At 43.6% G+C, this 14556-nt stretch overlaps 1 protein-coding gene across 1 annotated transcript in view; it reads right to left on the bottom strand.

Annotated features, from left to right (window-relative positions):
• The window catches only part of LOC307191756 (carboxypeptidase A4-like), a gene marked incomplete at both ends in the record, with an annotated part of 33329 nt that overhangs the window by 7787 nt on the left and 10986 nt on the right, over positions 1 to 14556 (bottom strand). The window contains 4 exon segments of the mRNA XM_079931952.1: positions 632 to 742; positions 1508 to 1612; positions 2905 to 3006; positions 13322 to 13420. Of these exon segments, the coding sequence (XP_079788078.1) occupies positions 632 to 742; positions 1508 to 1612; positions 2905 to 3006; positions 13322 to 13420 (417 nt within the window).

Below are 14556 nucleotides of genomic sequence, written 5' to 3'. Positions count from 1 at the left end.
TCTACAGGACAATTTACTTGGTTTCTCCAACAAATGAATGACATTTTAAAAGATATGTTGGGGGGGGCGGGGGTGGTACCACTGTAGAATAAAAAAGCCTGCAGAGCCGTAACAACCAAATGCAGGTACAGACCTTATTTGGATCCTGATTTCAACAAACTTGTCTCAAAAGACAGTTTAAAGATAATTAGGGATATCAGATGATATTAAAGAACTTCCATTAATTTTTTACAGTTGATAGTGGTATATTGTTCGTTGTTTTAATTATCATCAGCTAGAGATGACTACTAAAGAAGTTTGAATGAAGTAACCTTATGTCTGGGATTTGCTTTAAAATACATCAGGAAAAATGTGTGGGAGGGAAAGAAATGAAAAGAAGATTGGTAAAGTGTTGATAATTGTTCAAGATCCATAATAGGGAGTTCATTAGACTATTCTCTCTAAGAAAAAAATATTCCCTGGTGACTCTTAGCTCAGAGAATGACTGGAAAATGAGACCCCAAGGAAGCTCCTAACGTGCACATTTTGTGGAAGTTTTCTCTAAGGTCATACAACTATTTAGTTGCAAAGCAAGGAATTCAACAAAAAAGTCTTAACTCCAAACCCAGCCTATTCTGTCAGTATTACTCACTTGAGTTTGTGTGTATACATATCCATCAGGATTGGCCACAGTCAACAAGAAAATATCCATTTTCTCCAAGATGGAGGTGATGGCTGGATCCTTCCCATAATCAGATACAGTCTAAGCAGAGACAACGAGCTTGTCAGCTGTGCCCTGCAGGCTGGGTTGCTAGGTCTAAGTCCGTTTATCTTCCCAAGATGCCCAACTCCTAGAACAGCATCCACCCTCTGCAGCCTCCCTGCCACCCTCATAGGTGCAGCGCTCTGCAAAGCCCATGGAGCAATTCAAAACCTGGGGAAACATGGTTGCCTGATGACATCAACCTCAGTGAGTCCTGGGCTGCCTTGTTTATTCATTCCTTCCAGGGGGCGGGAACAGGGGAGGGGAGAGCCGCACATCATAATAGTTATTAGGAATCTGAGCACGCCCCCTCCCCGTGCTAGGGGTAGGGAAGATGGATCCTCCACTTGCACCACCCCTCCACTGGTGCTGGCTTAAAATAGACTTTCCAGAGGGACATGGAGATAGCATGAGGTCCCTGAGGGTCTGGGTGGCCTGAAAGGGACTAAAGGTAAAGCTTACCTGAGCTTTGCTACTGAGAAGACCCTGCTCCCTTCCTGCGGGACTGACTGTGGGTCAGGGTTTTAGGGCCACCTCTGCAGCTCATTAGCTTGCTTGCTGCTATGAATGCACTTTGTCATTTAGCCACAGTGGCCTGACTATGGGGCTCTGATCTTTTGCTTCTCCAATCAGAAAAGGCAACCCCCCAGCCTATCATGTCTGTGCATAGTGCCATCCTATCTCGTCGCCAGGGTCTAGCTGTGTGGGACGCTGCAGGGCAATCCGGGCCCAACAGAATTCTGGGGTAATACAAGGCAACATGACCTTCCTTGCGGTCCAGATCACCGTGGCCTGTGAGATCCACTCCTGGGAATGGATACCTGAATTCAGCCAAATGGTCAGCTGCTGCCTGCCTTCTCCAGTGCTGAACTGTGGAAGGAAAAAGAGGCCAGAAAATGACCCTTCTGCCCGCCTGCGTCTCCGCTCACCTCTCCTCTCCTCTTCCCAGCTCGCCCCTATTCATTTAATCAATTTAAGATCATTCAGAGACCAAATGTCTGAGGGCACCATCCCTTTATCGGGCTTCTTCGTGACCAGGGAGCTTAATTTGTTGGCTGGCAGGGCCCAGTTGCAGCACCGCAGCTCCGGGCAGCTTGAGCCACTCCAAGGTTGGAAGCAAATAGGAAGGGGAAACAATTGCTACTGTGAATTATAATGCCCGTGTGATTAGAGATACTATTATGCCTCTTGAAAGACCTCAAATGGTAGCCCAACAGAGAGACACAAAAGTGCATGAACCAGCCTGTTCTACTTGAGGCAATAAATGAAATCAGTTTTAAAATGAGGAAAGGGAGGGTTCACTAAAGCTCTTTGTAAACAGCATGAAATGAATTCTGGCTGCTGCTTTTTAGTGTGGGGCCCCCTTGGGTCAGAGCTTGGTGCTAATGAAGCAAGGGTCTCCAGCAGTTGGCAAATAATCTAAATTCATGTAGATAATTTTACAGCAACCAGCTCAATGGCAGGTCTTCTCCCACCGGTAATTTCACCATTGCTATAAACCTGGGCTCCTCAGGGCCTGTATGGATTCAAGTGTTTGACAAATTCTAGGCACCATCACTTGTTCCATGGTTTGTAACTCCAAATTCCTTTTTATTCATTTGGCTGGATTATTTATGTAATTTATGTCACTGCCATAAATTCTCTATTTCTTTTGCCAATATAGACCTGAAATCTGTTAGAAATATCTGGAAATTAGGCTTTATGCAGCCAAGGATCATAGACTGGGCTTAAAACTACATCAACCCTAAAATCAGCTTCCTAGATTGCTTTTCCAATAAGGAAAATAAGCAGAATAGAATTTTTAGGCCCATCCCAATTTGTCTTAATATTTACAGAAGATGGGAATGGAGGGAAAAGACTGTGGCCAATCTGAGAGCTTTCTAGAACACTAACCGCCTCCCATCTCTTCCTGATTCTGCTTTTCAGCCAAAACTTGGAATGCGATGTGCTCCTGCTTACTCCTCCCACATTAGGCAGAAGCAGGGGACCCTCTGTCAGACCAAATTCGAATCCGGGTAGATGTCTCCTCACCTCACCCTCCTCCCTAAAGTCAAGGAGGTCCTATAAAGCTACCTCTTTCAGAGGTGTGAGGGCTGAATCTTGGACACAAGGAACCAGGAACCTGAGTCTAGTCGGGCCCTTCAAAGTGCATGGGGCCTCACCTTCAGTACATATACTGACCGGTTTTCAAATAAATGCCCAATCTTCACCCTGCTTGCCAAGTCAGGAAAATCTCTGGCAATGCTGTCTATCTCATGGTAAATCTGAACTGTGAAAAGGTAAACACAGGAGCATTTAAAAATTTTGTTCAGCTCTGGGTGGGTATATGTGAACTTAATCTTGTTGATCTTAATGATTTTTTACAGTCCCCTAACCTGGGGGTTGTCAATATTATCGGCATGGAATGCTTATTCTTAAGCAACTGCCTAAGAATCCGTTTCTACAGTTTTCTAGAGAAAAACACATTTTATTTGTCCACAAAATTATAGCCCATTAAACTAGAGTAGAGAGACTTGTGCAGATACTGCTCCAACAGTGTGGCCCTTTGCAGTATACTAGGCTCAATAATCAGCAAGGGTCCCATTTAGCCAAGGTTCTTAAAAAGCATTGCTCTCCAAACTTTTTTATCACTTTCTCCATCAGTTAAAAAAAAAATTCAGTTGGGCTTCCCTGGTAGCGCAGTGGTTGAGAATCTGCCTGCTAATGCAGTGGACACGGGTTCGAGCCCTAGTCTGGGAGGATCCCACATGCCGCGGAGCAACTAGGCCCGTGAGCCACAACTACTGATCCTGCGCGTCTGGAGCCTGTGCTCCGCAACAAGAGAGGCCACAATAGTGAGAGAGGCCTGCGCACCGCGATGAAGAGTGGCCCCCGCTTGCCACAACTAGAGAAAGCCCTCACACAGAAACGAAGACCCAACACAGCAAAAATAAATAAAATAAATTAATAAACTCCTACCCCCAACATCTTCTTAAAAAAAAAAATTCAGTATGCACCATGAATATATATAATACCACACAAGTATATTATGTACATTATAAAACAAAAAAAAGAAACAAAAATTGTTGCATTGCTCAATATCAGAAAAACAAACCCAATGCAAAAATGGGCAGAAGACCTAAATAGACATTTCTCCAAAGAAAATATACAGACTGCCAACAAACACATGAAAGAATGCTCAACATCATTAATTAGAGAAATGCAAATCAAAACTACAATGAGATATCATCTCACACCAGTCAGAATCGCCATCATCTAAAAATCTACAAACAGGGCTTCCCTGGTGGTGCAGTAGTTGGGAGTCCACCTGCCGATGTGGGGGATGCGGGTTCGTGCCCCGGTTCGGGAGGATCCCACATGCCGCGGAGCAGCTGGGCCTGTGAGCCATGGCCGCTGGGCCTGCGCGTCCGGAGCCTGTGCTCCACAACACAAAAAAAAAAAAAAAAAAAAAAATCTACAAACAATAAATGCTGGAGAGGGTGTGGAGAAAAGGGAACCCTCTTGCACTGTTGGTGGGAATGTAAATTGATACAGTCACTATGGAGAACAGTATGGAGGTTCCTTAAAAAACTAAAAATAGAACTACCATACAACCCAGCAAACCCACTACTGGGCATATATCCTGCAAAAACCATAATTCAAAAAGAGTCATGGGGGACTTCCGGGAAGATGGCGGAAGAGTAAGACGCGGAGATCACCTTCCTCTCCACAGATACACCAGAAATACATCTACGCGTGGAACAACTCCTACGGAGCACCTACTGAACGCTGGCAGAAGACCTCAGACCTCCCAAAAGGCAAGGAACCCCCCACGTACCTGGTTAGGGCAAAAGAAAAAACTAAAGAGAGACAAAAGGATAGGGACGGGTCCTGCACCAGCAGGAGAGAGCTGTGAAGGAGGAAAAGTGTCCACACACTAGGAAGCCCCTTCGCGGGTGGAGACTTCGGGAGGCGGAGTGGGGGAGCTTGGGAGCCGCGGAGGAGAGCACAGCAACAGGGGTGCTGAGAGCAAAGCGGACAGATTCCAGCGCAGAGGATCGGGCCGACCGGCACTCACCAGCCGAGAGGCTTGTCTGCTCGCCCGCTGGGGCGGGCGGGACTGGGAGCTGAGGCTCCGGCTTTTGTCGGAGCGCCGGGAGGGGACTGGGGTTGGCGGCGTGAACACAGCCTGCAGGGCATTGGTGCGCCGCGGCTGGCCGGGAGAGAGTCCAGGGAGGGGTCTGGACCTGCCGAAGAGGCAAGACACTTTTACGTCCCTCTTTGTTACCTGGTGCACGAGGAGAGGGGATTAAGAACGCTGCTTGAGAGAGCTCCAGGGACGGGCGCGAGCCGCGGCTAAGAGTGCGGAGCCCAGAGACGGACAAGGGACGCTAAGGCCGCTGCTGCCGCCGCCAGGAGGCCTGTGTGCGAACACAGGTCACTAGCCACACGCCCTTCCGGGGAGCCTGTGCAGCCCGCCACTGCCAGGGTCCCGGGATCCAGGGACGGCTCCCCCGGAGAACGCACGGCGGCCTCAGGCTGCAACGTCACGCCGACCTCTGCCGCTGCAGGCCCACCCCGCACTCCGTGACCCTCCCTACCCCCCGGCCTGGGTGAGCCAGAGCCTCCGAATCAGCGGCTCCTTTAACCCCGTCCTGTCTGAGCAAAGAACAGACGCCCTCCGGCGACCTACACGCACAGGCGGGGCCAAATCCAAAGCTGAGCCCCTGGGAACTGTGAGAACAAAGAAGAGAAAGGGAAATCTCTCCCAGCAGCCTCAGAAGCAGCGGATTAAAGCTCCACAATCAACTTGATATACCCTGCATCTGTGGAATACCTGAATAGACAACGAATCATCCCAAATTAAGGAGCCCTGTGGATGAAAGGCTCTTGGTGCTGCAGCCAGGAGTCAGTGCTGTGCCTCTGAGGTGGGAGAGCCAACTTCAGGACACTGGTCCACAAGAGGCCTCCCAGCTGCACATAATATCAAACAGCAAAAATCTCCGAGAGATCTCCATCTCAACGCCAGCACCCAGCTTCACTCAACGACCAGCAAGCTACAGTGCTGGACATCCTATGCCAAACAATTAGCAAGACAGGAACACAACCCCACCCATTAGCAGAGAGGCTGCCCAAAATCATAATAAGTCTACAGACACCCCAAAACACACCACCAGACGTGGACCTGCCCACCAGAAAGACAAGATCCAGCCTCATCCACCAGAACACAGGCACTAGTACCCTCCACCAGGAAGCCTACACAACCCACTGAACCAACCTTAGCCACTGGGGACAGACACAAAAAACAACAGGAACTACGAACCTTCAGCCTGCAAAAAAGGAGACCCCAAACACAGTAAGATAAGCAAAATGAAAAGACAGAAAAACACACAGCAGATGAAGGAGCAAGATAAAAACCCACCAGACCTAACAAATGAAGAGGAAATAGGCAGTCTACCTGAAAAAGAATTCAGAATAATGATAGTAAGGTTGATCCGAAATCTTGGAGATAGAATGGACGATAGAATGGACAAATTGCAAGAATCAGTTAACAAGGACCTAGAAGAACTAAAGATGAAACAAGCAACGATGAACAACACAATAAATGAAATTAAAAGTACTCTAGATGGGATCAATAGCAGAATAACTGAGGCAGAAGAACGGATAAGTGACCTGGAAGATAAAATAGTGGAAATAACTACTGCAGAGCAGAATAAAGAAAAAAGAATGAAAAGAACTGAGGACAGTCTCAGAGACCTCTGGGACAACATTAAACGCACCAACATTCGAATTATAGGGGTTCCAGAAGAAGAAGAGAAAAAGAAAGGGACTGAGAAAATATTTGAAGAGATTATAGTTGAAAACTTCCCTAATATGGGAAAGGAAATAGTTAATCAAGTCCAGGAAGCACAGAGAGTCCCATACAGGATAAATCCAAGGAGAAATACGCCAAGACACATATTAATCAAACTGTCAAAAATTAAATACAAAGAAAACATATTAAAAGCAGCAAGGGAAAAACAACAAATAACACACAAGGGAATCCCCATAAGGTTAACAGCTGATCTTTCAGCAGAAACTCTGCAAGCCAGAAGGGAGTGGCAGGACATATTGAAAGTGTTGAAGGAGAAAAACCTGCAACCAAGATTACTCTACCCAGCAAGGATCTCATTCAGATTTGATGGAGAAATTAAAATCTTTACAGACAAGCAAAAGCTGAGAGAGTTCAGCACCACCAAACCAGCTCTACAACAACTGCTAAAGGAACTTCTCTAGGCAAGAAACACAAAAGAAGGAAAGGACCTACAATAACGAAACCCAAAACAATTAAGAAAATGGGAATAGGAACACACATATCGATAATTACCTTAAATGTAAATGGACTAAATGCTCCCACCAAAAGACACAGATTGGCTGAATGGATACAAATCCTTACATCCAAAATTCCAAAGGAGAATTCTTAAATTTCTTCTTGGCTATTTAGTATAGAATAAACTTAAAATGTCATTTCTTCTTAAGAGTAGGCAAGTATTTTTCAGTTTCTATTTTTTCTAATTATATTCACTAGTTTGGGGTCCTTTAACAGGCGTAAACATCTGTTATTCCAAACAATAAAAATAATCAAGAAGTATTTAAAACTCAATCCAAGAAAAAAAAAAAAAAAGAGTCATGTACCAAAATGTTCATTGCAGCGCTATTTACAATAGCCCAGAGATGGAAACAACCTAAGTGTCCATCATCGGATGAATGGATAAAGAAGATGTGGCACATATATACAATGGAATATTACTCAGCCATAAAAAGAAACGAAATTGAGCTATTTGTAATGAGGTGAATAGACCTAGAGTCTGTCATGCAGAGTGAAGTAAGTCAGAAAGAGAAAGACAAATACTGTATGCTAACACATATATATGGAATTTAAGAAAAAAAATGTCATGAAGAACCTAGGGGTAAGACGGGAATAAAGACACAGACCTACTAGAGAATGGACTTGAGGATATGGGGAGGGGGAAGGGTAAGCTGTGACAAAGTGAGAGAGAGGCATGGACATATATACACTACCAAACGTAAGGTAGATAGCTAGTGGGAAGCAGCCGCATAGCACAGGGAGATCAGCTCAGTGCTTTGTGACTACCTGGAGGGGTGGGATAGGGAGGGTGGGAGGGAGGGAGACGCAAGAGGGAAGAGATATGGGAACATATGTATATGTATAACTGATTCACTTTGTTATAAAGCAGAAACTAACACACCATTGTAAAGCAATTATACCCCAATAAAGATGTAAAAAAAGAAAAAAAAAAAAAAAAAGAATGAGGGCTGGACTAGTTGAGTGCACAGGAAAAGTCCATGAAAGTGTTACGGGTGAGGCTTAACCTCACACCTCTGTGTGGTACAGGCTGGAGTGTAGAAAGATAAGCTAAGGGGGGACCCATGGGGTTACTGTTGTAGAAGGAGGTAGTCACGTGACAGCAGCAATGTGGTTATGGAGCAGGGAAAGGATGTCTAAAGCAGCTTATTGGATGTGGAGGAGAAAGAATGGGAAAAACTGAGTCCAAAGTATCGTGTGGGACACTCAGCAGAAATAAGGACAACCTGATTACGGGACTGCTTTGTAGTGGAAGATGATTGGTATGTCACACTTTACAGGTTGTTACTTTTCTATCTTGACTGAAAAACAGAGATGAAAACACACACACACCCAGGCACAAACACACGCATACACCTCCCCGCCCCTGCCCCACAAGCCTTGCTAAATAAAACTGAAAGGAAGAGGTAAAAAAAAAAAAAAAAAAAAAAAAAAAAAAAGATCAGGCTCAATCTGTATGACTACAACACTTCACCTTTTGACCTATTGCCATATAAGGAAATTATGTTTGTGGCCAAAATGGGAAGTACTGGAACACTCAAGTGAATAAAACTTTCTTCAGTTACTGATGAGATCTTCAGTATGTCCATATAATTTCTCAAATAGCTACATTAGGTACATTTTTCTAGCAATTAAGGGGCACATTACATAGAATTTTTAAGCATTTTGAAGAATATATGTGTCTTAGTCATCTCAGGCTACTATAACAAAATAGTACAGACTGGGTGGCTTAAAAACAATAGATTTTATTTCTCACAGTTCTAGAGGCTGGGAAGGCCAAGATCAACGTACTGGCATGGTCGGGTTCTATGAAGAGCTCTCTTCCTGGCTTGTAGACATCCACCTTCTAGCTGTGCTCATATGGCCTTTCTTCTGTACTTGTGAGTGGAGAGAGAGAGAGAGAGAGAGAGAGAGAGAGCTCTGTATTCCTCTTCTTATAAGGGCACTAATCCCATCATGAAGGTCCCACCCTCGACCTCATCTAAACCTAATTACCTCCTAAAAACCCCAACTGCAAATACTATCACATTTGGGGGTTTAGGTCTTCAACATATGAACTTCAGGGGAGGGCAAACATTCAGCTCATAACAATATTATATAACATCCTTTTGAACAATCATAACATAAGCATTGTTAAGTAAAGAATTTAATATGTAGATACTGAGGTAAAAAAATACTTGGTCTTAAGGAAAAAGACCCTTTTGTCCGAATTATTAGATTGTTTAAGACAGAACATATTGGCCAGGTAATTGGCCAGCTCTACACCACACTCTTAAATGTGTAAGATAATTTAAAAAAAGGGCCTGGACAAGAAAGTTTCCAGATACCAAGAGACTAGATCCGATAAGCTAAGTATGAGGGTACAGCATCAGGACAATTTGATCATGTACACGTATTCATCCCTTGTGTCTTTTTTCATTACACAATTAGAGAAATGCTGCCTTAAAAAGTAATGCATAATATAAAAGATTCCATTAGGCAGCATGGTGGGACAATTGGTTTTAATCCAAATAACGCATGTGGTTACTTATTATTATAAACGGATCTTTGGGGTCCTGGCAATTTAGTATAATACACTTGATATTTGGCACATATACAAACTCCTTGATAGTAAGCAAATCACCTGTTCTATAGAGTTAAACAGTGAACAAGATTCTAATCTAGTTGTGATCCTAGGCAAATGAATAGACTCTTATGGTGCAACTGCTAAGTGTTTGAGTAGACAAATGTGGGGAGCTACGGACACGTTCAGGGGATGCCTGACCCTGTCTAGGAGTTTTAGGGAAGTCTTCTTGGAGGGAGTGCCGTTCATCTGAGTAGGTACGAGTCATGTAAAGGTTGGTTAATTTTATGCATCAGCTTGTCTGGGCTAAGGGATACCCAGATAGCTGTCAACACATTATTTCTGGGTGTGTCTGTGAAGATGTTTCCAGAAGAAATTAAAGTTTGAATTAGTAAACTGAAAAAAAAAAAAAGAGTCATGTACCACAATATTCATTGCAGTTCTATTTACAATAGCCAGGACATGGAAGCAACCTAAGTGTCCATCAACAGACGAATGGACAGAGAAGATGTGGCACATGTCTACAATGGAATATTACTCAGCCATAAACAGAAATGAAATTGAGTTATTTGTAGTGAGGTGGATGGGCCTAAAGTCTGTCATACAGAGTGAAGTAAGTCTGAAAGAGAAAAACAAATACCATATGCTAACACACATATATGGAATCTAAAATAACAAAAACAGAAAAGGTCATGAAGAACCTAGGGGCAAGACAGGAATAAAGACACAGACCTACTAGAGAATGGACTTGAGGATACGGGGAGGGGGAAGGGTAAGCTGGGACAAAGTGAGAGAGTGGCATGGACATATATACACTACCAAACGTAAAATAGATAGCTAGTGGGAAGCAGCCACATAGCACAGGGAGATCAGCTCGGTGCTTTGTGACCACCTAGAGGTGGGGGATAGGGAGGGTGGGAGGGAGGGAGACGCAAAAGGGAAGAGATATGGGGATATATGTATATGTATAATTGATTCACTTTGTTATAAAGCAGAAACTAATACACAACTGTAAAGCAATTATACTCCAATAAAGATGTTAAAAAAAATTGTTGCATTAACAATAAATACAGGACTTCTATGGTGGCGCAGTGGTTAAGAATCTGCCTGCCAATGCAGGGGACATGGGTTCGAGCCCTGGTCTGGGAAGATCCCACATGCCACGGAGCAACTAAGCCCGCGTGCCACAACTACTGAGCCTGCGCTCTAGAGCCCGCAAGCCACAACTGCTGAACCCATGTGCTGCAACTACTGAAGCCCATGCACCTAGAGCCCGTGCTCCACAGCAAAAGAAGCCACCGCAATGAGAAGCCCGTGCACCACAACAAAGAGTAGCCCCCTCTCGCCGCAACTAGAGAAAGCCCACGTTCAGCAACAAAGACCCAATGCAGCCAAAAATAAATAAATAAATTTATTTTAAAGATAATAATAAATACAAATATATGTAGAAATATAAATAGAAGTTGCAATAGTTTATTTCTCCATCCCAGTGGACCATCTTGCTTATACCCTGCCATACAAGCACCCCACTTTGGAAATGATTCTTCAAAGGCTTTGAGAGGGCACGTGAAGAGCTATATAAATCACGGCTACAAATGCTTCCATTTGCTTTCAGTAAAAAAAAAAAGTTTGATTTAAATGGAGTTCATCCATCTTAGTTGTTCAAACCTTTTGAGGATTGAAATAAGGAAATAAACAAATTTCTGTTTAGACCTTAAAATTGAAAGAAGGAGCTTTACCAAGAACGAAAATGTGTAATCAATATAGAATAAAATCAAGCTTAAAGGATTTATCAGACTTGCAGCCATTATGGCAGATTGAGCAGAAGCAAGAAACTACCTCCCAAATATATAGACAAGCCAGATAAAATACAATGAAAATAAGTCCCAGCCAAATTTAAAAGCCAAAAAAAAGGAAAAATTGTGGGTGCCAGAAATTTAGAGGGAACAAGGTAACACAGTAAAGGGCAGAAGATGAAGCCCCAGAACCAGATATCCACTTTAGGCACCGAGAGTTTATAGCAACCAGGAACAGGAGTAGAGGGCAATGGACCCTGCATGGGGCAAGGAGCTGGAACTTGAGAGCTGGGAATTGGTAATTCTGGCCATGCAAAGGGCCTGGAAACTCTACCCACTGACCCTAGAACGTCAGATGCCTGCCCTGAGTCGTGAGAGGAAAGAGAGTCACCCAGGAAAAGTTAAAACACTAAGCTGTGTCCAGATGAGGGGTGCAAATTCACACTGCCAACATCAGGGGAAAACTTACCCACAAAACTAACAACAATAACGGCAACCACAACAATACATACAAAGGATCTGAAACTAGAAACCCCGGCAGAGACAAACATGAAATTCCCTTTAGAGACCTAAGAAGGCCCAAGTGATTGTGGAATATGAGCTCTTAAAAGCGGTTTTTAAAAAGAACTGACTATGAACAAGTCAGAAGGGAGATGGTACACCAACCCACAGCAAAAGGCCTTGCAGGGAATGATAGATGGCTGTAAGCCAGATGACAATGATACCTAAAGCCAGAGAACAAAAGTGAGTGGATGGGAAAGTGAGGCTCCTGCAGCAGGCAGGTGAGGGGATGGAGTTTCCAGAATCTGGGGTGACATTTGCTACTGGTTAGCTCAGCTAGGGAGTGCCCCATGTTAATGAGGCTAACATCATGGGTTTGATCCCTGTGTGGGCCCTTAGCTCTGCTTTCGTCCATGGCCCTGGACTGAACTCCTAACTTTATCCAGGTGTTTTGCAGCTGTATGTCATTGGTCACAAGAGGGATCAAGGGGCAGTGCGGCTGGAAGTGTACACATTAAACAAAGCTACTGACAATCCTGGGAAAGAAGGGGAAATATTTGGTCAAGCTTTGAAAAAAACCTCATCTAGAAGAAAAATAATTCAAAGGATATGCCTCATGAAAAGCATGCCAAGGACTCTATCTTTGGATATAAAGAACAACATATATTCAGCTATAGGAAGAATACCAATTTAGATTTGGGGTGTCTTCCTGAGTTAATAGAGAGTTTCCAGACTAAGGAAGAAGACATTGAGGGACCTAAGAAAACCATATGCTATGTGATTCAGTTCCATTCCAGTCCTTCTTGGTTCCTCAAATTCCAATATCATATTAAATTATTCTGCTCTAAATTTCTCATTTGAAGGGTTGGCTTACCTTGAAAGTCAGTCATCTATATAAGTGATTTCTAACTAAACACAGCACCAAAGCGCATTATGGAATAAATATACGTTATAAGTAGTCATGATAAATGAGTGGAAATATTTGGTTAACCTTGGAAATAATCACTTGTCTATTTGCCTGGGATAAGAAACACTTTAATCTGAGTGAATAAAATACAGGGATTCTGGTGGGGTATAAGAAGGTTGAATTACAAGGACTGGAAATGATTGCAATTATTTCATGGTTTTCTTTGAGGGGTTGCTTAAGAAAAGAACGAAGCACGTGGGAGAAAATGTTCAGTTTGTGTTTCACTATGCTCTTAGGTGTTGGTGGGAGATAAACAAACAAAGAATTAGAAAAGAATTGAAAAATGGATAACTAGTAAGAACCTGCTGTATAAAAAGATTTTAAAAATTCTAAAATTAAAAAAAAAAAAGAAAAGAATTGAAGAGTAGCCAATGACCTTGATCTTAACCTGCTCTGAAATACTTACAGCTTCCAGGGAATGATAGGCTCCATAGTTGAAGTTATTACTGCTCCGTTCTTGACCTTCATTGTACTGCATTTCCTCATCTTCATTATCTAAAAGGGCCTAAAACAGACAGGGCAACATTACAAAGTGATCCTTTGGGGATGGAGCTTCATGCTGTTTCCACCATATCTTGGGACATGTGGTAGCCAAGATGGCAGCACCCTTGGCACACATATCAAGAAGCACAAATGTCAAGGTGTAAAAGGAGGTCTGATTTCTTCCACATATCTATATAATCTTACTTCTTGGAGCCCAATGTACATCACCTCATTCAAAACCTACTTACTTCCTGGAAGCAACATATGTGCTATTTGGTTATTCTATACCACAAATTCTCTAGTCATCAGTCTGCATCTGGTATCCAGTGCCTCTGAAATACCCAGCTTGGGAAACCATTCAGAAACAAAGAAATTCTTACAACCACTCATACTTTGAAGGTTCCTGGCAGATGTCTGTGACATGTGAGGATGATTAATAAGCTCACAGCTGCTCACACCATCAGGAAACTCCTGGGCCAAATCACCAATTAGTCCACAACCCACCTCAGTGAAGGAGAGAACATGAGCCAGACACTGCCCTGCTGTTCAAATACAGCTCATGAGGCTGGTGTCTGGCTTAGGCAGTGATGTTCCCTCTGCTGGGGGCTGCTGGTGACATTCTCCCTTTCTCAAAGGATGCTTTTTTTTGGCCGCACCGCACAGCACACGGGATCTTAGTTCCCCGACCAGGGATCGAACCCATGTCCCCTGCAGTGGAAGTGTGGGGTCCTAACCACTGGACCACCAGGGAATTCCCAAAGGATGCTTTTTATGACTGGTCTTCAGCACCTCCCCACCAGGGCCCCACCTTCTACCCACCATACACTCTGTTCTTCCCTCCTGACTTCAAATAAGAAAAGGGAGAGGGACTTAATACTTGTGGGGCATCTATGACATACCTGGCACTGTTAGACATTTTATGTACATTGAGCCACTTAAACTTCTCAATAAATTGTATGAAGTAGGTATAACTATTACCGTTTTACTGATGAAGAAACAGAGTCTCAAGAGGTTAACAGCTTGTCCAAAGTCACACAGCTAGCAGTTAGCAAAATCAGGATTTGGATCCAGATCTGGCTGGTTTCCTAACCCATGTATGCCCTTTCTAGTACAACATGTTCCTCTAACAAGTCACTGCACTTTACTTCCATATACTTC

Source organism: Stenella coeruleoalba, assembly GCF_951394435.1.
Source record: "Stenella coeruleoalba genome assembly, chromosome: 9".
Lineage (NCBI taxonomy): Eukaryota > Metazoa > Chordata > Mammalia > Artiodactyla > Delphinidae > Stenella > Stenella coeruleoalba.
This window is presented reverse-complemented; position numbering and strand designations above follow the sequence as displayed.